The sequence below is a fragment of the Ipomoea triloba genome, chromosome 10 (genome assembly GCF_003576645.1).
Source record: "Ipomoea triloba cultivar NCNSP0323 chromosome 10, ASM357664v1".
Taxonomy (NCBI): Eukaryota; Viridiplantae; Streptophyta; class Magnoliopsida; order Solanales; family Convolvulaceae; genus Ipomoea; species Ipomoea triloba.
This window is the reverse complement of record NC_044925.1, coordinates 26,235,727-26,263,329: the sequence shown is the minus strand read 5'-3', so window position 1 is coordinate 26,263,329 and position 27,603 is coordinate 26,235,727. Positions and strand designations below refer to the sequence as shown.

At 38.5% G+C, this 27,603-nt stretch overlaps 2 protein-coding genes and 1 pseudogene across 2 annotated transcripts; all 3 read right to left on the bottom strand.

Annotated features, from left to right (window-relative positions):
- Window positions 1–1,511: 1,511 nt before the first annotated feature.
- LOC116033393 lies at window positions 1,512–16,421 on the bottom strand. The gene is made up of 18 exons (XM_031276138.1): window positions 15,110–16,421; window positions 14,354–14,473; window positions 14,086–14,252; window positions 13,753–13,963; window positions 13,424–13,661; window positions 13,171–13,318; window positions 12,750–13,058; window positions 11,567–11,646; window positions 9,270–10,389; window positions 8,242–9,193; window positions 4,726–8,179; window positions 4,143–4,447; window positions 3,111–3,230; window positions 2,849–3,018; window positions 2,519–2,729; window positions 2,187–2,424; window positions 1,942–2,089; window positions 1,512–1,823 (listed from the first exon to the last, which is right to left on the bottom strand). The coding sequence occupies exons 1-18, from the start codon at window positions 16,407–16,409 to the stop codon at window positions 1,512–1,514; spliced, it is 9,603 nt and encodes a 3,200-aa protein (XP_031131998.1). The 5' UTR covers window positions 16,410–16,421.
- Window positions 16,422–17,172: 751 nt separating this feature from the next.
- On the bottom strand, window positions 17,173–23,968 carry LOC116033392 (annotated as a pseudogene).
- On the bottom strand, window positions 23,176–24,036 carry LOC116033391 (G-type lectin S-receptor-like serine/threonine-protein kinase At1g11410). Its single transcript, XM_031276137.1, has one exon. The coding sequence runs from the start codon at window positions 24,034–24,036 to the stop codon at window positions 23,176–23,178; it is 861 nt and encodes a 286-aa protein (XP_031131997.1).
- Between the last annotated feature and the right edge of the window lie 3,567 nt (window positions 24,037–27,603).

Below are 27,603 nucleotides of genomic sequence, written 5' to 3'. Positions count from 1 at the left end.
TTTGTTCAGGTCTCCATGCTTTGGCCGTTGTAGCTCCACCTTAATTATTCTTGACTCCACCTTAATTTGGATCCCAAGTGCTTTGCTTGATCTGATATCCCACTTGAAGTCTTCCATAAAATATTCCAACTCCATAACTCCCGTATGGTGTCTAGCATGATGAGAAGCAACTTTGTCTTCATACTTGATTTAATATTCTTTCCACTATCTTGAGCCCATCTTTCTTGAATAAAGTATTCATGCCCATTCTTCATCTTTAGCTTTCTTCTGATCACTTTGAATTTTATTTGAACTCTTTCAAATAAAATATTGTCACCCATACTACCTTTTCCCATGTGGCATCTTCCAAAGTGTATAATTAATTCCTTAGTTGAATCTTAAATCATCAATGACATCATCACTAACTTGAAGAACTTCTTTTCACCTCTCGCAACTTCTTCTTCCAAAAGTCTTCTTGCTAGAATAATACTCATTGAACCAATTTCATCTGAGTATTTTTCGTGATTACTATAGCAATAGTACTATTCACGTCACTGTATCAATAGTACTATTCACCTCTCGAGTACTGTAGCAATTTCACCGTAGCATCGAGTTTTCATCTCTTGTGATCTCTCGAAGACCTCTCGATCTCTCGACCTCTCGAAGTCACTGTAGCAATAGTACCGTAGCAGACACTATTCAAGATCACTGTAGCAGTTTACTGAACTTGATGTTTCTTCATCTTCTTCTTTTGGAGACTAATTATTACAAATAAATTCTAACACATTTTTGGTATCATCAAAACCTAATTACAAATATTCTCAACATATATATATATATATAGACGCACACACACAATATTATTTTAAAATATTAATATTATAAATGAGCAGCACCATAATGCATTTGCAGTTGAATTGAGACAAGATTTTTGGATATCAATCTGCATGTGGAAGTTGTTGAATTGAAATAGTTGAAATCAAGTATTATGTATATTCATATATGAATATGAATTTATATGGGATATATCTCTAATTAGAAGAAGACTATATTTTTTCTCAAAAAAAAAAAAGAAAAAAAAAGAAGACTATATTTAAACAAATTTTATTCATTTTCAAAGACAAACATATTGTAATATAACGTTGAGTACCCTTAAAATTATAGTGGAATATATTCATCACAATGAATTTGAATTTCTTGTATTAATTTCAAATACATACACAACAAAAATTTTACTCGAATATCTATGAAACTTCGACAACTAAAAAAAAATGCATTATATTTATTTCAAAATGATTTACTAATTGGGTTTAAATATTGGGCACAAGTCTTCGCGCAAAGTGCGTAGAAAAAACTAGTATATATATATATATATATATATATATATATATATTTGATGACAAGGAAATTAAAAATCATAGCGGTCTCTATTGGGTTAATTCAATTACTATGTAATACTATATCCTAAGCTATATTAATATACACGTTTGAGGTTCAAATTTAAATTAAGAATCATGTTGCTATAATGCTATTTAACGACCAACGAGTTCAGTAATTGACATACTATTACTTGATTGATTTCCACCATCACTTGTAGAATATGATAATGGAGCTGCATTATTCCCCTTATTTAATACAAATCCTGGTCGATTAGGACGTGAGAGTTCTCTATCATTACTTAACATGAAAATCACTTCTGACATGATTGGTCTGTCATATGGATATAGTTGAACGCACAACAAACCGACATGGATGCACCTCAAAACTTCTTGATAATCATACGACTCCCCTAATGATGGATCGACAATTTCAAGTGCTCTTTCTTCATTCCAAAAATCCCATACCTGAAAGTGTGAAACAAAGTAACAAACATGCATTCATTAATATTTTCTTCATTCTTTGGTTAGAATACTGTCCCTGTGTGTGTAAGGGAAGTGTATAGCTATACAGAGATGCACTTACATCTCCTATTAAATTCAACGAGGTTTCCTTGCACTTGTGTTTGTTCTTCTTTCCGCTCACAATTTCCAACAGCAAAACACCGAAGCTATACACATCAGACTTTACTGAAAAGTTACCTCCCATTGCATATTCTGATGACATATAGCCACTGCAATTAATTGACAAAACAACATTTCATGTTATAACCCGTCATAAAAGTTAGTTATTGGTGCACAAGTGAATTAAAGGGAGAATGCAACACTTACTATGTTCCAACTACTCGATTTGTGTTTGCTTCGACTTGTTCTTCTTCAAAAAGTCTAGCCATTCCGAAATCTGATATTTTTGGGTTCATGGAGTCATCTAACAAAACATTACTAGCTTTCAAATCTCTATGAACGATTCGTAGTCTAGAATCTTGATGAAGATATAACAATCCTTGAGCAATTCCTAAAATAATTTCAAAACGCTTTTTCCACTCTAACAACATCCCTTGTCTATTATCTGCAGAGCCATTAAGTAAATATTGTCATGTAAGATTATTATAGAACTTTAATCATTAATAATTAATTATAGAGCGGCGAGGTTATATATTTACCGAAGATGACATTGTCGAGGGCTTTGTTAGGCAAATATTCATAAACCAACATCTTCTCCCCTTGTTGAATGCAACATCCTAAAAGCTTCACAAGATTTCTGTGTTGAAGGCTAGCAATTAGCTTCACTTCATTTTTGAATTCTTCTATCCCTTGTTGAGATGTTCTTGAGAGTGTTTTGATAGCTACAAATTGTCCATTTTGCAACATACCCTGCAATTAGAACCGGCAAAGCTCAATTCATTCGGGTGGTTGATTGCAGGTAAGAACGGGTAAAGTTGGATCAACTTAATTAGCAATAAGTAATGCTATGGTGAAAGTTATATTGTTACCTTGTAAACAGAACCAAATCCGCCTTCTCCAAGTTTATTGTTTGCGGAGAAGTTATTAGTGGCAACTCTAATTGTGTTTAGATCAAAGGCTAACACATCTGCATGTCCAGCTTCTTCCATATATTTCTCCAATTGTAAACTGGTATTACTGCTTGGTCGTGGTGTTTTACCTACAATTAACGTTAAAAGACACCCATTTTCTAATTAATTTACCCTAAAATTTCAGGAAATTCATGTATGGGGCTCTCCGCTAGAGTTATACCTTCTCTGATATTGGTAGTGACCAAACAATAGAGCACAAGAATCACAGCAGCAATGGGCAGAATCACCGAGAATATGAGCCTTTTCCTATTATGCTCTTTAGATTTCTTTAGAAGTTGATCTGAAAGTAGAGAACTTTGTTTTAAAAAAGTAATGATCTAGCAATAGTGTATCAGTATTTTGTCATCTCGGAGTTGCGGTTATGACACTTAATATGGAATTAAAATCAACTACACTAATCTTAGGAAATTCACCAAAAACTAAGTAATTCATAACACATTGGGAATTGAATTAAACATGAAATAAAAAATTCAGTCTTGAAAGTCTTGAAACTCTATCACAGTTGAACATTACTTGAAACTTAATTCTGTAATTCAAAATTGAAATAATTCGAAATTAATTCCGTAACTGATGAATTAAGACTGAGAACGATCACTCCCCGAGTCGTAGTACGAGACAAGACAAGGTGCCCGAGAGGTCTCTACCAAACCGGAGCTGACCTAATGGCGACCCTAGAGAACAAATGGTCAACCCCGAACTGTTAGCTCACCATAACAACGAGCCGATAGGCCCAAACGTGCTTACCATTCTGGTTCATGAATCGTGCTACCATTCTCGTTTACCCGAGTCATTAGTATCTTTGTGTTAGAAATATGATACAGAAATTTGGCATAACTCAGCCCCTCAGGCCAGCCAATTTTCGTGCTCGCAGTCAACCCTTTCCAACAAAAGCTACTTTAAAACTTTTTCCCTTCATTTTTTTCAACTCAAGTGAGTCTACTTTGATAACCAATTTCTTATTCACATATTATCGTTTTGATCCTATAATATATCAATATCTTCGTCTAACTACAAAAATCCTAATTCCACTTTGACCTCACTCATCAAATTGAGAGTGTTGACCCTAACTATAGTTGTACCACAAGATACCCACTTAAAATTTCCTATTTTTTCCAACAAACTGCTGGCTGTTAGTGTTGGTGAATTGAATGAAGTTATGAACTCATTTTTTCAGAGATTGAAATGAAGATACCTAAATCAGACGCAGAAACTCGAACATACATATCTTGGCCACCAAGTGTGAACTCCCTCATGTCTATCAAGTCACCATACCAGGTAATGCATCCGGTTCCGCCATCGCTGATATTCGCCCTGGCATAGGCCGAGCATGAACAGTTGCTCAGACAAAGCTCCCGGCACTCTTCCAGCCCTATGGTTGTGTTCATCGCGGTCATTGCTGTGTCGGGGATCTTCATGTTCTCCAGCTTTAAGAACCCCTCACCGTTACGGCACACTTCTGTCGCGTTTCTCCAGCACCCTTGCCTCCATGTTGAGCAACTGGAGTTTAGCGTAAAGAGAAGTAAAAGGAAGCTTTCTTCATTTTCCCATCAACTGAAGAATGAATGTTACAGACAGTTATACTGGGAGATATTCCCACCCTTATATACAGAATGGAGAGGAGGTGGAGAGGAGGTTACAACAGAATGGGGGTTACAACAGAAAGTAGAAAAGAGGTTACAACTGCCATTAAAGAGATTTATTCATCCTCTAATACCCCCCCGTAAGTTGGAGTGTGCAAGTTTTGAACACCCAGCTTAGATGTGAAGGTGGTAAACAGAGGTAAGCCTAGTGGTTTGGTGAAGCCATCTGCCACTTGATTCAGAGAGGATACCGAGAGCAGCTTTATCAGGCCCTGAGTGATTCGTTCTCTTATGATATGGCAATCAATATCAATGTGTTTGGTCCTCTCATGGAAGACATGGTTCTCGGCTATTGCTATAGCGGATTTATTATCACAGTAGACCACAGCTGGATTGGCAAAATTGACTTGCATATCATGAAGTAAAGCGGTGATCCATTGTAATTCACAGGCTGTCGTTGCAAGAGCTCGGTATTCTGCTTCGGATGAGGATTTTGACACCGTTGCTTGTTTCTTTGATCTCCAAGAAACAAGGGATGTTCCTAAGAAAATGCAGTACCCTGTGATAGATTTACGTGTCTCAGCACATGATGCCCAATCTGAATCAGAGAAGGCTTTGAGGTTGAGTGAGGTTCCTGCCGGATAGAAAAGGCCTTGGCCGGGAGAACCTTTAATGTAGCGAAGTATACGGTGGGCAGCAACCATATGCTTGTCTGTGGGAGCACTTACAAATTGACTGAGATGATGTACAGCATAGGTAATATCTGGCCTAGTAGCCGTGAGGTACAATAGTCTCCCAATCAACCTTCGATAACCGCTTGGATCACTCAGCAGTTCACCATCTTTTGGAGTTAGGAGAGAGCCAGGCACCATAGGGGTTCGAACTGGTTTGCAGTCAAGAAAACCCGTATCATTGAGGATGTCGAGAGCATATTTCCTCTGACAAATGTTCAGCCCCTCTTTACTGCTGCTGGCTTCAATGCCTAGAAAATAGCCTAGGACCCCCAAGTCCTTGATCTTGAAAGCTGCATTCAGTAAATCCTTCAGTTCTTGAATGAGTTCCATCCGGCCACTTGCCACTAATATATCGTCAACATAGACCAGAAGTGCAACAAAAACATCATCCTTTCCCCTTGTAAACAGAGAAGGATCGGCATTCGATTGTCTGAAACCGACATTCAACAAAGCTGTGGTTAATTTGGCATTCCATTGGCGACTTGCCTGCTTCAAGCCGTAAAGTGATCTGGTCAATTTGCAGACTTGGTTTGGTTTGGTTCCCTGAAAGCCGGGTGGAAGAACCATATAGACCTCTTCTTTAAGATCACCGTGAAGAAACGCATTATTGATGTCCATCTGGTGAATGTACCAGTTGCGAGACGTTGCAACAGCCAAGAATGTTCGAATGGTTGTCAGCCTAGCAACCGGGGAGAATGTTTCAATATAATCCACTCCCAATTGTTGTGTGTATCCCTTAGCAACCAACCTCGCTTTGTGACGTTCTATAGATCCATCTGCCTTCAATTTTGTTTTAAAAACCCACTTGCAGCCGATGGGGATTTTTCCAGCCGGTAGTTCTGTCAGTTGCCAAGTATTGTTTTCTTGAAGTGCCATTAATTCTGCTGTCATTGCATCCTTCCAACATTGGTGTTTGATAGCTTGATTATATGTTCTAGGCTCCGTGAGGGAAGTAACTGCCATGGCAAAAGCTTTGTGGGGGGGAGAGAGATTATCATACGAGATCACTTTGGATAGAAGATGAGGTGACCGATGTTGGATAACTGAATCACAATAATAATCATGTAATTTTCTTGGCAGTTGTCTCTCCCTGTTTGATCGCCTGGGGGCTGGGCTGGCTTCATCCATATGTGTATCAGCCATTGTTTCCTGGTGTGAGGATTGATTAGTGGGTGACCCTTCTGTTGTTGTTTCAATGAACGGAAGGGCATGGTTGGCAGAGTTCTGCGGGGAAATACGACTACTGGTGCTGATTGGTTCACCCTCGGCCTGTTCAATGTCCGGAAATTGAACTTCCTTGTCCCTAGGCTGAGCTTCATACTGCAAGTGAGTTGATATAGGTATGTTTGGCAAGGAAGGGTCGAACTCTTTTGACATTAGTGTATTCTGCTCTTGGAAAGGGAACTGTTGCTCATAGAAGGCTACATCACGAGAAACAAAAATGGACTTGTCAGACAAATCATATAGAATATATCCTTTAGTATTTGCAGGAAAGCCTATGAAAGTGCATTTTCTCCCTCTTGGCTCCATTTTGTTTCTCATATTTGATAGAGTGGATGCATAGCAGAGACAACCAAAGACTCTTAGAATGGTTAAGTCCAGTTCCTTGTTGTATAGTCTGTGGTAAGGAGTAAGACCCTCGATTATTGGTGAGGGGAGTCTGTTAATTAAGAACACCGCATGCATAACGCAGTGACTCCAAAATTCAAATGGCAGATGTGCTTGGAGCCGGAGAGTTCTTGCAACATTAAGGATGTGCTGATGTTTTCTTTCTACCACGGCATTTTGCTGTGGAGTATTCACACACGATGTTTGATGAATCATTCCCTTCTCATCAAAGAAATCCCCCATATCAAATTCTGACCCATTGTCGCTTCGCAGTACCTTGATTAGAACCCCAAATTGAGTTAAAACAAAACTGTGAAACCGTTTAATCAGATTTCTAACTTCCGATTTCCTTTTCATTAGATGCAGCCAGGTATATCGTGAAAAATCATCCACTAGAGTGAGGAAATAGTGTTCCCCTTTCATAGAACTTACTGGGAAGGGACCCCAAATATCGGCATGAATTATATCAAAGCATGCATTAGATGAAGACACACTCAAAGGGAAAGGAGAACGTCTATGCTTAGCCAAATGGCAAACATCACAAGCTTTATTTACAGTAGATGGTTTAGGTATGTCTCTAAGCAAATGCATCTTGCTTATAGGAAAATGTCCTAAACGTTGATGCCATGTATCAACTCTATTACACTGCATGGCCAATTTCTTGTGTTTGTTTAACTCCATAGGTGGCCTCACCATGAGGTAGAGTCCCTTCTCTTGCTTAGCTAAACCAACCGTCATCCCATGAGGTTCCCGAATCATGCACTGCTCAGAGGAAAAAATCAGATCATAAGAAGAGTCATGAAGCAGCCTGCTTACTGATACTATATTGAAATGGAATGAAGGTATGTGCATAGCATTTCTTAGCCATAAATTGTTCCCAAGCTTTATATTTCCTTTGTGCTTGACTGCAACCCTTTCTCCATTGGGTAAACTGACCTCATCTCCCTCAACAGTATAGTAATCATCAAACGATTCAATTGAACATGCTATGTGATCTGTTGCTCCGGAGTCAAGAATCCATGTGGAATTACACAAGGAAATGAAATTAACATGGGGAGTAGGAAACTTGCCTTCACTGTGATCCTCTTCGAATCTTGGAATCAAAGAGATGGCTGCTGCTGAGTTGGGAAGCTGTCCAGATTGAGTTTGAGAGGTTTGTCCCATCTGGTTTTGGACAGCCATCATAAGCTTCTGGAACTGATCATTTGTGACACCAAAATCAGTCATGTTGTTCATCACTGGAGCTGCTCCCTGCTGTTTTGTTTTGTTCTTGTATCCCGGCACCCAGCCCGGGGGTAGCCGTGTTTCTTGTAACATTTATCAATGGTGTGTCCGGTCATACCACAGAAGATACACTTAGCTTTGTTACCTCCAGTGTTTGGAAACCTCCTGGCATTGTAAGAATTGTTAAAGGCAGCCACCATTTCTTCTGAGGAATTCTGGACAGCATTGGCATGTACGACTTCCGGGTTGTTGCTGTTCAAATTGTTTATAATGATCTGTCTCTCTAATTTTTCAGCCATGACATACACTTTGTATACTTCCGGGAGAGGATCTATGACAAGAACATTAGATTTCAAGGTATGAAAATCATCATTTAATCCCTGAAGGAAGCGAATAACCTGATCAACGTCGCGTTCCTTTCTGATTTCGTCGACGAGATCGCACTTGCATCTTGGAATGCATTTGCATATTGGTAGGGGCCTCAAAGCATTCATTTCTTCCCACATCGTTTTACACTTTGTGTAGTAATCGCTCACTGTAAGAGAGCCTTGCTTCAGATTGTTGATGTCGTTTTGCAGGGTTGAGATCTTTTGAGCATCACACTGAGCGAATCGTCTGCTCAGATCATCCCAGACGTCACTAGCTCTGTCCAAGTGCATTATACTTTGTGCGATCGATGAACTTACGGATTTAAAGATCCAAGCACATAACATGAGATTACACCTTCTCCAAAGGACGTACTGGATGTCTTCTATGTCTGGTGCGGCGACACTTCCGTCGACAATGCACCATTTATTTTTGATCTCCAAGGCGATTTTCATGGAAATACGCCATGAACTGTAATTGGAACTGCCGTTTAGAGGCGGACTTACAAGCACGATGTTCGGATTATCGTTCGCGCTGAAGAGAAAAGGATTCTCTAGATCTTCTGCATTGCTGTTTCTCTGCGATGAATTCCTCTGCGGAATTGTTGTTGAAGCTGTGCGAACTGGAGATCGAGCGATCGGCGAGTCGGTGCGTCTTTCCTGGTTCGCCTCGCCGGAGAGGGCGGCCGCGTAGGAGTTCCGGCGCGGAAGCTCTGATACCATGTTGAGCAACTGGAGTTTAGCGTAAAGAGAAGTAAAAGGAAGCTTTCTTCATTTTCCCATCAACTGAAGAATGAATGTTACAGACAGTTATACTGGGAGATATTGGGAATATCTCCCAGTATAACTGTCTGTAACATTCATTCTTCAGTTGATGGGAAAATGAAGAAAGCTTCCTTTTACTTCTCTTTACGCTAAACTCCAGTTGCTCAACACTCCAATCCTGGTTCGACTTAGGCTTGAACCCAGAAACGCATCTGCAGGAAAATCCCGCTTTGTCGCAAATGCCGAAACTACCACAGTGACTGTAGTAGTCACAATCGTCGTTGGGATAGTACCAAACGCCGTCCCATTTCTTCTCGCCGGTTCCCGATCCTTTCCACATGATCTTGTTCAACGTACCGGAGTCGTTTAACATTACTATTGAATACACCGACAACGGGTCCCGAATCCAGTATTCCTCCGAGAACTCATCGTCGTTTTCGGTGAAGGCGTAAGGGGTGATTTCTGGGGTCATTTGCGGCACTCCGCTCCATCTAATGCCATTCCATGGCCCGACTCTCCACACCCGGGACGAAGAATTCTTGTACAGGAACGCCTGAGGTTTTCCGGTGAGATCTATCCCGACAGTATACTCGCCGGTGCCCGGATCATCCGGCGACTTCCACGACCTCATAAACCAGTTCAGACTTTTTTTCTTGTCCACCCCAAATTTCATGGACGCTAGTATTGTATTCGTGGGATAATCAAAGCTCTGCCATTTATCAACCCTTCTCTCTTGGTCATGATGATACAGAACTAGATTCCCAGTATCCTTTAACTGAGCGGAATAATCTCTTGTCCCGGTGGGCTCAAAGGAAAGGCTTGTATTCCAGACAGAAGTACCGGTTTTGTTGTCTTGGATGACGAGATTTCCGGTGCTGTCGATGAAGAGGATTCCGGATTTGCCATTGACGGGGTGGTCTCTGTTGGCGACCCAAACGACCACCATTTCTGGTATATTTAGGTACCAAAGTCCCACGTATCGCTTGCCGATGGAGTTCCCGGGGGTGAAGAAACCGAGAGCGTAAGAACTGTCATTAGAGATTAGTAATTCCCCGTCTTTGAGAGGTTGGTTGAAGGTAATGGTGTCTATGGAACTGCATAAACATACTAGAAAGGAAAGAAACACTACCAAAGAGATGTTTGTTTTGAACACCCAGGTTTTTCTTCCCATGTTTTCAGTTTACTACCGTCTACAGTACGTATATATTATTGAAGATAAAGCATAGACAAGAAGATGATGTGGCGCTGGAAGCCTGATTTTAATAGAGTTCTATGCTATAGGCTCTCACTCTCACTTTTACTCTCAGCAATCGAGTGATAGACGGAACTGCCTTAAAACAACTTATTAGTAGATTAATAAATGGCATATACATCTATCACATATCCTGGATCAAGTCAAAACTAATAAATGACACATACATCACATATCCTGGATCAAGTCAAAACTGGGTTTTCAACAAGCTACTGCGACATCCATTTCATTAGGAATTGATGATCTTTTAACAATACCTCCTGCTTTCAAAAAAAAAAAACAATACCTTCTAAGGGATGACTAGTTATCTTTTATTTTCTGGGTCTCAAGAAAGACGTCTACATCAAAAAATTGTGTGAGGAAATAAAATGTCGGAGTAAATTTAGAGGGTCCAAATAGTATTTTTGATTTTAATATGTTTTTTCGCAATACCCAATATGACTTTTTCATGGTTATAGTTGGGCGGAAGCAACAGGTGGACAAGAGATGGTTGGGTGGAGGCCAGTGAAGGGTTAAGTCCAGCACTCTAATGTGTCTCTTGAAAATGTGACAGTATATATATAAAGAAATAAAATTACATCTTCTTTATTAGATATAACTTTTGGCTTAATGGTAAGATCAAACAGGTGGTATCGTCACAGGTTCAAGAGCAAACAGTTACTGTTTTCACCCTTTGCATTTGCTCATCTGTCATAATATACCATATTGAATGGATTGTTTGGCGAGGGCCTAAAGGGCTAAACACATCATTTTGTCTTTAAAATTTGGCGCTGATTGTTATGTAAGTATAGAAAAATAAAATTGTAGTGCTGATTATTAAGCAAATATATATATAAAAAAAAGTTGCACTTCTTACAATTTTTGACATAATAATAAGTGTTTGATCTTACAATTAGTATTAGAGATTTAAAACAGTAGTTGTTGGACGGAGTCTTAGAAGGCTAAGTCCAACATCTCGATGTTTCCTCCTCTGGATCTGTCTATTTTGGAGGTTGGGGGGTGAGAATGAATATATTCATTGATTACATTAGATGAATTTGCAGATCAGATGAAGTTGGGCATTTACTACATATACTACCTCTTTCAACCGGAACGACCGATCAGGACCACTCATCATATCATATGGATCTGTAGCTGTCCCTACTGCCTCCTTCAAGTCCACTATTGTCTGCAAAATATCTTGAGGATGAAGACTTGGTAGGAGTGGTAGGGGTTTGGTTGATAGATATTGTGTTTATTATTATTGAATTGGTAAATGAAACAAACTCATTCAAGTGAAACAAGTTGATGTTAGGAAAGAACATGAACTTAATGGATAAAACATTTTTTTTGTGACAAGAGAAATTGCCACTCACTGTTTGAGGGTGTGCAATATGAATGATCTTTTGAGACAAATTCGACTAAAATAATATTAACAATAATTGAAATCGTGACTTTTAGGAGCTAATGGGCCAACGGGGACAACAAACAACTTACAATAATTTTATAATAATTGAGTTGGATTGACATTTTAAAAGTTAAAGCTAGTCCAAACAAATCTTTGTTTAATTTTACAAGTTTGGATTATTAATAGTACTCCTTACCATTAAATTCAATTAATATTAACATTATTTTCAAATGTCTAAATAAATAAAATAAAATAATAAAATATAATACAACTATTCTTTAAAAAAAAATAATCTTTTACGAAAAGATATATAGTGTTGGATTATAATTCCCATTATATTTTACAATGATCATATCATTGCAAGCAAGGGTTTACATAAGTTACAAATTAATGGAAGTTGATGAGAAAACTTCCATATATAACTAATTAACATCATGCATGCTGTACTAAAAAAAAAACATCATGCATGCTTATCCTAAGCTATATATATTTCTTGGATGGCAAAGAAATTAAAATTTACAGCCGTCTCTATTGGGTAAATTCAACTACTATGTAATATTCTTTAAAAAAAAAAAAGAATCTTTTAAAAAAAGATATATAGTGTTGGATTATAATTCCAATTATATTTTACAATGATCATATCATTACAAGCTTGGTTTTATATAAATTACAAATTAAAGGAAGTTGATAAGAAAACTTCATATATAACTAACATCATGCATGCTTATCCATCCTAAGCTATATATTTTTTTTTGTATGACAAGGGCATTAAAACCCATAGCCGTCTCTATTGGGTAAATTCAACTACTATATAATATATCCTAAGCTATATTAGTATACACGTTTGGGGTTCAAACTTATATTAGCATGCATGTTGCTATTTAACGACCAACGAGTTCAGTAATTGACATAGTAGTACATGATTGATTTCCACCATCACTTGTAGAATATGAGAATGGAGTAGCTGTATTCTCTTGAATGAATATAAATCCAGGTGGTTTAGGACGAGGGAGTTCTGTGTTATTACTTAGTATGAAAATCACTTCTGACATAATTGGTCTATCGTCAGGATATAGTTGAACGCACAATAAACCGACATGGATGCACCTCAAAACTTCTTGATCATCATACGACGCCCCTAATGATGGATCGACAATTTCCAGTGCTCTTTCTTCATTCCAGAAATCCCATACCTGAAAGTGTGTAACAAACATGCATTCTATAATGTTTTCTTCAATTCATTCTTTGGTTAGAATACTATCTCTCTGTGTGTAAGGAAAATGTATAGCATAGAGATGCACTTACATCTCCTATTAAATTACACGAGGTTTCCTTGTACTTGTGTTTGTTCTTCTTTCCGCTCACAATTTCCAACAGCAAAACACCGAAGCTATACACATCAGACTTTACTGAAAAATCACCTCCCATTGCATATTCCGGTGACATATAGCCACTGCAATTAATTTACAAAACAACATTTCATGTTATAGCCCGACATAGAAGTTTGTTATTGGTAGTTTGGTACACAAGTGAACTGAAGGGGGAATGCAACACTTACTATGTTCCAACTACTCGATTTGTGTTTGCTTCGACTTGCTCATCTTCAAAAAGTCTAGCCATTCCGAAATCTGATATTTTCGGGTTCATTGAGTCATCTAACAAAATATTACTAGCTTTCAAATCTCTATGAACGATTCGTAGTCTAGAATCTTGATGAAGATATAACAACCCTTGAGCAATTCCTAAAATAATTTCAAAGCGTTTCTTCCATTCCAACAACATCCCTTGTCTATTATCTGCAAAACCATTAAGTAAATATTGTCATGTAATATTACTATAGAACTTCAATCGTTAATTAATTATAAAAATGTGAGGTTATATATTTACCGAAGATGAAACTATCCAGGGCTTTGTTAGACAAATATTCATAAACCAACATCTTCTCCCCTTGTTGAATGCAACATCCTAAAAGCCTCACAAGATTTCTGTGTTGAAGTCTAGCAATTAGCTTCACTTCATTTTTGAATTCTTCTATCCCTTGTTGAGATGTTATTGAGAGTGTTTTGATAGCTACAAATTGTCCATTTTGCAACATACCCTTCAATTAGAACCGGCAAAGCTCAATTGGTTTGGGTGATTGATTGTAGGTAAGAACGGGCAAAGCTAGATCAACCCAATTAGCAGTAAGTAATGCTATGGTGAAAGTTATAGTGTTAATACCTTGTGAACAGAACCAAATCCACCTTCTCCAAGTTTATTGTCTGCAGAGAAGTTATTAGTGGCAGCTGTAATTGTGTTTAGATCAAAGGCTAACACATCTGCATATCCAGCTTCTTCCATATATTTTCTCAATTGTAAACTGGTATTACTGCTTGGTGTTGTTTTACCTATAATATAATTAATTAACGTTAAAAGACATCCATCTTCTAATGAATTTACCCTAAAATTTTAAGAAATTCATATTTGGGGCTCTTCACTTGAGTTATACCTTCTCTGATATTGGTAGTGATAAAACAATAGAGCACAAGTGTCACAACAGCAATGGGCAGAATCACCGAGACTATGAGCCTTTTCCCATGATGTTCTTTAGATTTCTTTACAAGTTGATCTGAAAGTAGAGAACTTTGTTTTAAAAAAGGTATGATACCAATAGCGTAACAATATTTTGTTGGTCTCTCATAATTGGGGTTATAACACTAAATATGCAGTTACAATCATCAACTCCACAAATCTTAGAAAATTCACCAAAAACTAAGTAAATCATAACATATTGGTAATAGAATTAAACATAAAAAAAAAAAAAAAAGAAGAAGTAATCATTCATAACACACCCCTCCCTTATTATCGGGTGACGCGAAGATTTGAACTCATGTTAGCTCTGATACCAAATTGAACATGCGCATGTTAGCTTTGATACCAAATTGAAGCATGTGCTCCATTTCAACTAAAAACCTAAACTAATAGTTGGATAGCACATTTATGTTTATATATTATATACTCAACAATTATCATTGAGATGCATAACAGTCTTATAATCACTATCAGAATCAATGAAACAAGAATTAGAACAAAGAATTGTCCAAATATATCAATAGTCTAATAAGCACACACAAAGCATCAATAATCACTATCATAATCAATGAAACGAGAATTAGAACAAAGAATTGTTCAAATATATCAATAGTCTAATAAGCACACACAAAGCATCAATAACCCCGAAAGTGTAATAAACATAGCAACATACCTAAATAAGATGCAGAGACTCGAACATAGATATCTTGGCCTCCAGGTGTTAACTCCCTCATATCTATCAACTCTCCATACCAAGCAATGCATCCCATTCCGCCATCACTGACATTTGCGCTTGCATATGCCGTGCAAGAACAGTTGTTCAAACAAAGCTCCTCACATTCCTTCAACCCAATGGCTTTGTTCAATTTCGCCATTTGAGTGCTTGGGATCTTCATATTCTCTAGTTTCAAGAACCCCTCACCGTTATGGCACACTTCTGCCTCGTTTCTCCAGCACCCTTGCCTCCAATCCCGGCTTGACTTCGGCTTGAACCCGGGAACGCATCGGCAGTCAATATTCCCCGGAGTGTAGGGATCGCAAATGCCAAACGCTCCACAGTGGCCGTACCGATCACAATCGTCGTTGGGGTAGAACCACATCCCCACCCATCTCATCACACTATCATTCCCTTGCTGCCATATAATCTTACTGAACGCCCCAGACTCATTTACCATCACTACTGTGTATATCGACGGGTCATGTGTCGAATACGACATCGTGACTTCCTCGTTGTTTTCGGAGTAATTGTATGAGTTTATGTTTGGAGTCATTTCTGGAAGGCCGCTCCATCTAAGGCCATTCCAAGGCCCAAGTCTCCAGGCAGGGGACGACGCCTTGTACAGAATCGCCTGTGGAATCCCTTTCGGATCCAATCGCATTACATACTCGCCCGTGCCGGGATCATCCGCCGACTTCCACGCCGTAAGGCACCGGTTCCGCCCAGTTTTCTTGTCTACTACTCCGAATTTCATGTGAGGAAGAAATGTGTTTGAGGGATAATCGAAGCTCTGCCATTGAGTTTCCCGTCTATCCGGGTGGTCATGATACAACACTAGATTCCCAGTTTCTTGTAGCTGAACAGAATAACCTTTTATCCCCATCGCCGGAAAAGAAAGACTTGTGTTCCAGACAGAAACATTAGTTTTACTGTCTTGGATGACAAGATTTCCGGTGCTGTCGATGAAGAGGATTCCGGATGTGCCGTTGACTGGGCTGTCTCTGTTAGCAACCCAAGCGGCCGTTTGTTCTGGTAATTTTTGGAACCATATTCCGACGTATCGCTTGCCGGAGGTGGAATTTCCGGGAGTGAAGAAACCGAGAGCGTAAGATTTACCATTAGAGATTAATAAATCCCCGTCTTTGAGAGTATGGTTGAAAGTAATGGTGTCTGTGGAACTGCACAAACATACCAGAAATGAAAGAAACATGGTCAAGACGATGATTCTTGTGAAGATGCTAGTTTGTCTTTCCATGTTTTCAGTATGTTGCTGTCTACGTACAGTAGTAATGAATAATGAAGTGATGCTGAAGAAAATCTAGTTCTGTGGAATATAAATAATGAAACAATATAATACAGATGATGCATATTACTTGATTTTCAAAATGATTTTAATATTAATTTGTACTATTAATTGCTGGCTTGGTCTCTGGTAGAGGTGGATGGTTGGGTAGACGGAAGAAAATGTCTAAATTGAGACTGATGTATCTCTACTTAGCTTATTTTTGGAAAATGTAATTAATGCAATACATATTACGATTTTAGTGCATTGATTTACACAATTTTACAAAATAACCAGTTGTAGTATAATGTTGGATTGAGATTTTGGCAAAGGGAAAATGAAACTTTAGATAGGATTTCAGTAGTGTTGACTATTGAGGTAAATACAATGGATTAAGGTAAAGAATTGATGCCACCTTAGACTTGAGACAATATGGAATAATAGACTTAGAACGGAAAGGACGTTGATAATAATTAAAATCGTGACTTTTAGTACAAGAATTATACTCCACACACTCAACCACTCATTTCGGGTATATGCAAAACTTATTTTATAATAATTGAGTTGGATTGACATTTTAAAAGTTAAATGAGTCAAGCTAGTCCAAACAAATCTTTGTTTAATTTTACAAGTTTGGATTATTAATAGTATGTACTCCTTACCATTAAATTCAATTACTTGTAACTTGTAATAAGTTTTTAAAAAACCTTCTTTTTACTAATTCATCACTTGAATTGATCTGATCTTTTCCTTTGTTCATTTACAAATTTAGCAAAAGTAGAATGAAACCACCACATATCAAGATAAGCACTACTTTGAATGCGTATTGGCTTCGACGAGAGAATCGGGAAGGGAGAAACCGACGAGGATATATACTATGTAATATATCCTAAGCTATATTAATATACACGTTTGAGGTTCAAACTTATATTAATATTAATACACATGTTGCTATTTAACGACCAACAAGTTCGGTAATTGACATAGTATTACTTGATTGATTTCCACCATCACTTGTAGAATATGTTAATGGAGCTGCATTATTCCCCCGATTCAATGCAAATCCTGGTCGATTAGGATGTGATAGTTCTGTATCATTACTTAACATGAAAATCATTTCTGACATGGTTGGTCTGTCATTTGAATGTAGTTGAACGCACAACAGACCAACATGGATGCACCTCAAAACTTCTTGACCATCATACGACTCCCCTAATGATGGATCGATAATTTCCAGTGCTCTTTCTTCATTCCAGAAATCCCATACCTGAAAGTGTGAAACAAACATGCATTCTATAATGTTTTCTTCAATTCATTCTTTGGTTAGAATACTGTCTCTCTGTGTGTAAGGAAAGTGTATAGCACGGAGATGCACTTACATCTCCTATTAAATTCAACGATGTTTCCTTGTACTTGTGTTTGTTCTTCTTTCCGCTTACAATTTCCAACAACAAAACACCAAAACTATACACATCAGACTTTACTGAAAAATTACCTCCCATTGCATATTCCGGCTACATATAGCCACTGCAATTAATTGACAAAACAACATTTCGTGTTATAACCCGACATAAAAGTTAGTTATTGGTACACAAGTGAATTGAAGGGGGGAATGCACCACTTACTATGTTCCAACTACTCGATTTGTGTTTGCTTCGACTTGTTCATCTTCAAAAAGTCTAGCCATTCCGAAATCTGATATTTTCGGATTCATGGAGTCATCTAACAAAACATTACTAGCTTTCAAATCTCTATGAACAATTCGTAGTCTAGAATCTTGATGAAGATATAATAACCCCTGAGCAATTCCTAAAATAATTTCAAAGCGCTTTTTCCACTCTAATAACATATCTTGTCTATTATCTGCAAAACCATTTAGTAAATATTGTCATGTAATATTATTATAGAACTTCACTTGTTAATTAATTATAGAACTGTGTGAGGGTTATGTATTTACCGAAGATGAAACTATCCAGGGCTTTGTTAGACAAATATTCATAAATCAAAATCTTCTCCCCTTGTTGAATGCAACATCCTAAAAGCCTCACAAGATTTCTGTGTTGAAGTTTGGTAATTAGCTTCACTTCATTTTTGAATTCTTCTATCCCTTGCTTAGATGTTTTTGAGAGTGTTTTGATAGCTACAAATTGTCCATTTTGTAACATACCCTGAAATTAGAATTGGCAAAACTCAGTTGGTTGAGGTGGTAAATTGTGAGTAATAACGGACAAAGCTGGATCAGTTCATCAATTAGCAGTAAGTAAAGCTATGGGGAAAGTTATAGTGTTACCTTGTAAACAAATCCAAATCCGCCTTCTCCAAGTTTATTGTCTGTGGAGAAGTTATTAATGGCAGCTCTAATGGTGTTTAGATCAAATGTTAACACATCTGCATATTTAGCTTCTTCCATATATTTCCCCAAACGTAAACTGGTATTACTGCTTGGTGCTGTTTTACCTACAATATAACTAATTAACGTTAAAAGGCATCTATTTTCTAATGAATTACCCTAAAATTTCAAGAAATTCATGTTTGGGGCTCTCCGCTTGAGTTATACCTTCTTCTCTGATATTTGTAGTGATCAAACAATAGAGCACAAGAGTCACAGCAGCAATGGGCAGAATCACCGCGCCTTTTCCCATGATGCTCTTCAGATTTCTTTACAAGTTGATCTGAAGGTTGAGAACTTTGTTTTAAAAGAGTAATGATTTAGAATAGTGTATTAGTATTTTGTCGGTAATAAACATAGTAACGTACCTAAATCAGATGCAGAGACTCGAACATAGATATCTTGACCTCCATATGTTAACTCCCTCATATCTATCAACTCTCCATACCAAGCAATGCATCCCATTCCGCCATCACTGATATTCGCGCTTGCATATGCCGTGCAAGAACAGTTGTTCAAACAAAGCTCCTCACATTCCTTTAACCCAATAGCTCTGTTCACTTCCGCCATTTGAGTGCTCGGGATCTTCATATTCTCTAGTTTCAAGAACCCCTCACCGTTATGGCACACTTCTGTCTCGTTTCTCCAGCACCCGTGGCTCCAATCCCGGCTTGACTTCGGCTTGAACCCGGGAACGCATCGGCAGTCAATATTCCCCGGAGTGTAGGGATCGCAAACGCCGAACGCCCCACAGTGGCTGTACCGGTCGCAATCGTCGTTGGGGTAGAACCACATCCCCACCCATCTCATCACACCGTCATTCCCTTGCTGCCATATGATCTTACTGAACGCCCCTGAATCATTTACCATCACTACTGTGTATATTGACCGGTCATTTGTGGAACACGAAATCGTGACTTCCTCGTCGTTGTCGGTGTAATTGTATGAGTTTATGTTTGGAGTCATTTCTGGAACTCCGCTCCATCTAACGCCATTCCAAGGCCCAAGTCTCCAGACAGGGGACGATTCCTTGTATAGAATCGCCTGAGGAATCCCTTTGGGATCCAATCGCACTACATACTCGCCCGTGCCGGGATCATCCGCTGACTTCCACGCCGTAAGAACCCGGTTCCGTCCAGTTTTCTTGTCCACTCCGACTTTCATGTGAGGAAGAAATGTGTTGGTGGGATAATCTAAGCTCTGCCATTGAGTTTCCCGTCTATCCAGATGGTCATGATACAAAACCAGATTCCCAGTTTCTTGTAGCTGAACTGAATAACCTTTGATCCCCGTCGGGGCCGGAAAAGAAAGACTTGTGTTCCAGACAGAAACATTAGTTTTACTGTCTTGGATGACAAGATTTCCGGTGCTGTCGATGAAGAGGATTCCGGATGTGCCGTTGACGGGGTTGTCTCTGTTAGCAACCCAAACGGCCATTTGTTCAGGTAATTTTTGGAACCATATTCCGACGTATCGCTTGCCGGAGGTGGAATTTCCGGGAGTGAAGAAACCGAGAGCGTAAGATTTATCATTAGAGATTAATAAATCCCCGTCTTTGAGAGTGTGGTTGAAGGTAATGGTGTCTGTAGAACTGCACAAACATACCAGAAATGAAAGAAACATCGTCAAGAGGACGATTCTTGTGAAGATGCTAGTTTGTCTTCCCATGTTTTCGATATGCTGCTGTCTACACTCTACAGTTAAGTAAGAATGAAGTGATGCTGAAGAAAATCTTGTTCTGTAAAATATATAGGAAAACTTGGGAATCAAGAAGACTATTGGGGTTATAGTGCTTCAATTTATACTAACTAGCAGTAATCATTTTTATGTCTTCATCTCTCTTTCCATAAATCTCCAAGCTAGCTGTCCTACCCAATTGAGGTGTCTACAATTCAGCAAAGGGTTAGCCACTGTGTTGACGGTGGAGGCCTTGGGTTACACCAAAAAAAAATCGTCTCTGTCCATTTTGTTAGTTGAAGTGAGGGATGAATGATTTAATTTGCAGCATTGATTACATTGAATTGAGTGGTTATTATCTTTTGGAAGGGATCAATGATATATGCCTCTGCATTATTTGAGTAATTAATGTCACTTGTTGAATAGATCAATTTGAGCTTGCTACAGCCTACAAGTCACTTCGGTATATACAATCATTTAGTCATCGCCAACTACAAGTCATTCACTAATAGGATAAAGTTTCCAATTGGGATCACAAAAAGACAAACAAGATATTGACGTGTAGCTATGCGTAATTACAGATACATAATATATCAACTACAGACAAATAATTTTTGAATGAGAGTCTACAATACAATATAAACTCTGGTCTATGATATAACAATTGAGTTCAAAGGGTGATGAAGCAATCACTCATTTATTTTAATAACGATGCATTTCAAGACATCTTAGCTGACACAAATCCATGCCATCTCATCCATATTCCATAATCATGAGTATGCTAAGCTCTATTAACACGTACGCACATTGCAATCAAACGAAAGTAGTAATAATCTATCTGGTATCTAGTGCACAACCACACCCAAAAACAAATCAACTGCCCTGCCAATTTAACGACCTATGAGTTCAGTAATTGACATATTATTAATTGACTGATTTTCATCGTTGCTTGTAGAATATGAGAGTGGAGCACTTGTATTCTCTTGATTGAATATAAATCCAGGTGGTTTAGGACGAGGGAGTTCTGTATCATTACTTAGCATGAAAATCACTTCTGACATCATTGGTCTGTCATCTGGATATAATTGAACGCACAATAGACCGACATGGATGCACCTCAAAACTTCTTGACCATCATACGACTCCCCCAATGATGGATCCACTATTTCCATTGATCTTTCTTCATTCCACAAATCCCATACCTGAAAATGTGTAACAAACATAAATGTTTAAGAGAAAAAATTGTAAGAACAATGTATTTTATTAAGGAATTGAAATTATATAGGATAGAGATGCACTTACATCTCCAATTAAATTCAAAGAGTTTTGGTTGCGCTGATATTTGTTCTTCTTCCCACAAACAATTTCCAACATTAAAACACCGAAACTGAATACATCAGATTTTACAGAAAAGTGACCCTCCATTGCATATTCCGGTGACATATAACCACTACAAAACAATATTAAACATTATAGTCTTAACCTTCAGTATGTTTATGATATTCATACACAATTAGTAAGGAGAAACACTCACTATGTCCCAACTACTCGATTTGTGTTTGCTTCAACTTGTTCTTCTTCAAAAAGTCTAGCCATTCCGAAATCTGATATTTTCGTGTTCATGGAGTCATCTAACAAAACATTACTAGCTTTCAAATCTCTATGAACAATTCGTAGTCTAGAATCTTGATGAAGATATAACAACCCTTGAGCAATTCCTAAAATAATTTCAAAGCGCTTTTTCCACTCTAACAACATCCCTTGTCTGTTATCTACAGAACCATTAAGTAAATATTGTCATGTAATATTCTTATAGAACTTCAATCATTAATAAATACAGAACAAAGAGGTTATATATTTACCAAAGATGAAACTGTCCAAGGCTTTGTTAGGTAAATATTCATAAACCAACATTTTCTCCCCTTGTTGAATGCAACATCCTAAAAGCCTCACAAGATTTCTGTGTTGAAGTCTAGCAATTAGCTTCACTTCATTTTTGAATTCTTCTATCCCTTGTTGAGATGTTCTTGAGAGTGTTTTGATAGCTACAAATTGTCCATTTTGTAACATACCCTGCAATTAGAACTGCTCAGTTGGTTTGGGTGGTAAATTGTGAATAAGAACAGACAAAGTTGGATCAGCTCAACTAGCAGTAAGTAATGCTATGGTGAAAGTTATAGTGTTACCTTATAAACAAAACCAAATCCGCCTTCTCCAAGTTTATTGTCTGTGGAGAAGTTATTAGTGGCAGCTCTAATGGTGTTTAGATCAAAGGCTAACACATCTGGATGTCCAGCTTCTTCCATATATTTCCCCAATTGTAAACTAGTATTACTGCTTGGTGGTGTTTTACCTACGATTAACATTAAAAGACATTCATTTTATAATTAATTTACCCTAATATTTGAAGAAATTCATGTATGGGGCTCTCCCCTAGAGTTGTACCTTCTCTGATATTGGTAGTGATCAAACAATAGAGCACAAGAATCACAGCAGCAATCGGCAAAATCACCAAGACTGAGCCTTTTCGCATGATGCTCTTTCGATTTCTTTAGAAGTGGACCTGAAAGTAGAGAATTTTGTTTTAAAAGAGTAATGATCAAGCAATAGTGCATCAGTATTTTGTGGCTCTCCGGGTTGGAATTATGACGCTTAATATGCAATTACAATCAACTACCCACAAATATTAAAAAATTCCCCAAAAGCTAGTAATTCATAACATATTGGAATAGAATTAAACATACCTAAATCAGATGCAGAGACTCGAATATAGATATCTTGGCCTCCACTTGTGAACTCCCTCATATCTATCAACTCTCCATACCAAGCAATGCATCCCATTCCACCATCTGTGATATTCGCGCTTGTATATGCCGTGCAAGAACAGTTGTTCAAACATAGCTCCTCACATTCCTTCAACCCAATCGCTGTGTTCATTTCCGCCATTTCAGTGTTCGGGATCTTCATATTCTCTAGTTTCAAGAACCCCTCACCGTTCCGGCACACTTCTGTCTCGTTTCTCCAGCACCCTTGGCTCCATTCCGGGCTTGACTTCGGCTTGAACCCGGGAACGCATCGGCAGTCAATCTCCCTCGGATGGCAAACGCCGAACGCCCCACAGTGGCCGTACCGGTCGCAATCGTCGTTGGGAAAGTACCACATCCCCACCCATCTCATCACACCGTCATTCCCTTGCTGCCATATAATCTTACTGAATGCGCCAGAATCATTTACCATCACTACTGTGTATATCGACGGGTCCCGTGTCCAATACCACATCGTGACTTCCTCGTCGTTGTCGTAGTAATTGTAGGAGTTTATGTTTGGAGTCATTTCTGGAATGCCGCTCCACCTAACGCCATTCCAGGGCCCAAATCTCCACGCAGGGGACGACGCCTTGTACACAATCGCCTGAGGCACACCTTTCATATCCAATCGCACTGCATACTCACCCGTGCCGGGATCATCCGCCGACTTCCACGCCGTAAGAAGAGACCGGTTCCCCCCAGTTTTCTTGTCCACTACGATTTTCATGTGAGGAAGAAATGTGTGTTGGGTCCCTCCATGTGAAAGGACAAAACACAACAAAACAAAAAAAACAATATAATATATATATATATATATATATATATATATAAATGTAGTGGGAAGCAACATGCATTCTTTGTCAGCAAATGGAATATTTGGCAGGCATGCATTACTCCACTTTCTTTGGTCTTCTCGGCAGCAGAGAAAGGGAATTTAATTTCCCATTCATTCCACTCATTTCGGCCAGAGAGAGACACACAGTGAGGCAATAAACAGAGCAAGAAAACCCATTTTTCTTCTCATTCCATTTCGGCAGTCGGCAGTAGAGGGAGGAAACCATTTTCTCTTCTTCATCTTGGTGTCATTTTGTCATGGAGTTTGCCTAAGCTTCTTGGGTTCATCTTCATCAAATATTTGAGGTCAGCTTGTATTTATTCCAGGCATCTCTTTAGATAATCTCGTAATATTTGTATTCATTTTTATCCTAGTATTGGAGATTGAATATTTTGAGTACGAGATATTATTCCTTTTAGCCTGTGAATATTATAAGAATGTTTTGGCCTAGGAGTTGTTGTATTTGATGATTTGTGAATGTATGGCTCGTGTGGTAGCCTGAAACTTTGTACCCGAGATTTGTGATAGTGGAAATTGTTGTTGTTGGTGGCCCGTGGTTTTTCCTCGTGATTTTGGGGTTTTCCACGTAAATCTTGTGTTCCTTGTGTTCATATTTATTTTTGGGCTATTGTGTATTATCTCGTATTTGTGTACCGTGTCGGGTCTGTGATTTTGATTGTCACAGGAAGTGGGATTTTTCCTAAAAAAGTGGTATCAGAGCCTTGGTTGATAATTTGGTATATTTAAAATGGAGGCAAATACGAGTAATATGGTACGATTAAATGGTAAAAATTATCACATTTGGAAGACCAAAATGAAGGATCTCCTGTTTGTGAAAAAGTTACATCTACCTGTGTTTACAAGTGCAAAGCCTGAAAATATGTCAGATGAGGAGTGAGACTTTGAACATCAACAAGTTTGTGGATATATTGAATAGTGGGTTGAAGATAATGTTTTAAACCACATTATTAATGAGACACATGCCAGGAGCCTATGGAATAAACTTGAGACCCTGTATGCTTCTAAGACAGGCAATAACAAATTGTTTTTGCTGAAACAGATGATGAATATAAGATACAGGGAAGGTACATTGATCAATGATCATGTTAATGATTTTCAGGGCGTTCTTGATCAATTGTCTGGTATGGGCATCAAATTTGAGGATGAGGTACTTGGTCTCTGGTTGCTTAATACTCTACCAAATTCTTGGGAAACATTTCGGGTTTCATTGACCAATTCTGCTCCCAACGGTGTTGTGACCATGGAATATGTAAAGAGTGGTATCTTGAATGAAGAAGCAAGAAGAAGATCTCAAGACACTTCTACTTCGCAGTCAGATATTTTGGTTACAGATGATAGGGTGAAAAACAAGCAAAAGGGTCAGAGGGGTAGAGATAAAAGCAGAAGCAAGTCAAGGTCAAGGTACAAGGATATTGAATGTCATTATTGTGGTAAGAAAGGGCACATCAAGAAATATTGCTTCAAGTGGAAAAGAGAAAAGAAGCAAGACAATAAAGATGGTGACACTAGGAATCAAGTTGCGACAGTTAGAACAGATTTACTTGTTGCCTGTGATGAGAACGCCATCAACGTTGCATGCCATGAGACAACTTGGATTGTGGATTCAGGTGCAGCCTACCATGTTACACCAAGGAAGGAATTCTTTTCTTCATATACTCCAGGTGACTTTGGAGAGCTCAGAATGGGTGATGATGGTCAGGTGAAGGTGACGGGTACCGGTACAGTTTGCCTTGAGACAAGCAATGGCGCAATTTTGGTACTTAAAGATGTCAAGCATGCACCAGATATCACATCCATCTGCTCAATTTCTATATCCAAACGGCTGCTAGTCCCAACACAACTCTGATGGAAGAATTTCACAACAGAGGAGAAAATCAAATCAATACCTTTCTTCTTGCCCCCAATCTAGCTTTGAACCGTGGAACTGAAGTGCCCTCTTCATTTTACTCTGTAACCCACCTGTTTTTCAAAGCTTTCCTGTTCTTTGGTGCCCTCACCAACTCAAAGGTATCATTTGCATATAAGAGTTCATCTCATCCTGCATACCTCAAGCCATTGTCTCTTTTGCTCACTTCCATAGCTTCTTCATAAGACTCAGGTTCTCCCCCGTCAGTCAAAAGCACATACTGACTGGGAGAATAACGAGTAGATGGCTCCGTTCCCTATCAGACCTTCTCGGAAGATCAACTGAACTGGAACTTCTTGTTCCTGTGCACAACATCATCAACTGACCATCTGCATCACTGTATCATCCTGATAGACCGGTACAGGATCACCATTCTGACCATTTTCCTGAACCTCATCAACATCATTTGTATCTTTGAAACTGGCTCAATGTCAATCAAACTTCCACTGTCACGAGATTCTGGCTTTTTCACTTTGTCAATATCTTCAATGGTTTGATTTTCAAAGAACACTACATCACGGCTTCTGACTAGCTTCTTCTGAACTGGATCATACAGCCTGTAGCCAAATTCATCAAACCCATAACCAATGAAAATGCACTCTCTAGTCTTCGAATCCAACTTAGATCTCTCATCTCTTGGAACATGCACAAATGCCTTACAACCGAAGACTTTAAGGTGATCGTAAGAAACTTCCTTTCCACACCAAACTTTATCAGGAACTTCATTTTTCAAAGCAATAACAGGAGATAAATTGATACATGAACAGCTGTGGAAACTGCCTCAGCCCAAAAAGAACTAGGCAACTTTGCATCATCAAGCATACATCTGACTCTCTCCATAATAGTTCGGTTCATCCTTTCTGCTAAGCCATTTAACTGAGGAGTCTTAGGAGGAGTTTTCTGATGTCTAATGCCATACCTTCTGCAGTACTCATCAAACGGTCCACAATATTCACCGCCATTATCAGTACGGATGCACTTCAATTTCTTTCCTGTCTGTCTCTCAACAAGGCATGAAACTCTTTAAACACACCAAGCACATCACTTTTGTGCTTCAAAGTGTAGACCCAGAGTTTCCTAGAATAGTCATCAATAAAGGTTACAAAGTAATATGCACCTCCAAGTGATCTAACCTTCATTGGTCCACACACATCAGAATGTATCAAATCAAGTGGCTCTGACCTTTTTGTAGGAGGATGGCTCATGAAAGAAACCCTTCTCTGTTTTCCAGCCAAGCAGTGAACACACTTGTCCAATTAGCTTTACCCCAGAAAGCTTACTCTTCTTGGCAAGGTAATCAATCCCCTTCACACTCATGTGACCAAGTCGTTTATGCCACAATTCTGATGCACATTCTTTTTCTACACATTCACTGAATCATCAGAAACAGAACTTTGCAAAGAGTACAAGTTAAGACTTGTTACCTCGTGCAACAACCAGCGAGCCTTTAGTGATTTCCAATGGCCATCACCAAAAAAAACAACAGAAACCATCATCATCAAGTTTTCCTGTAGAAATAAGATTCAGTCTGA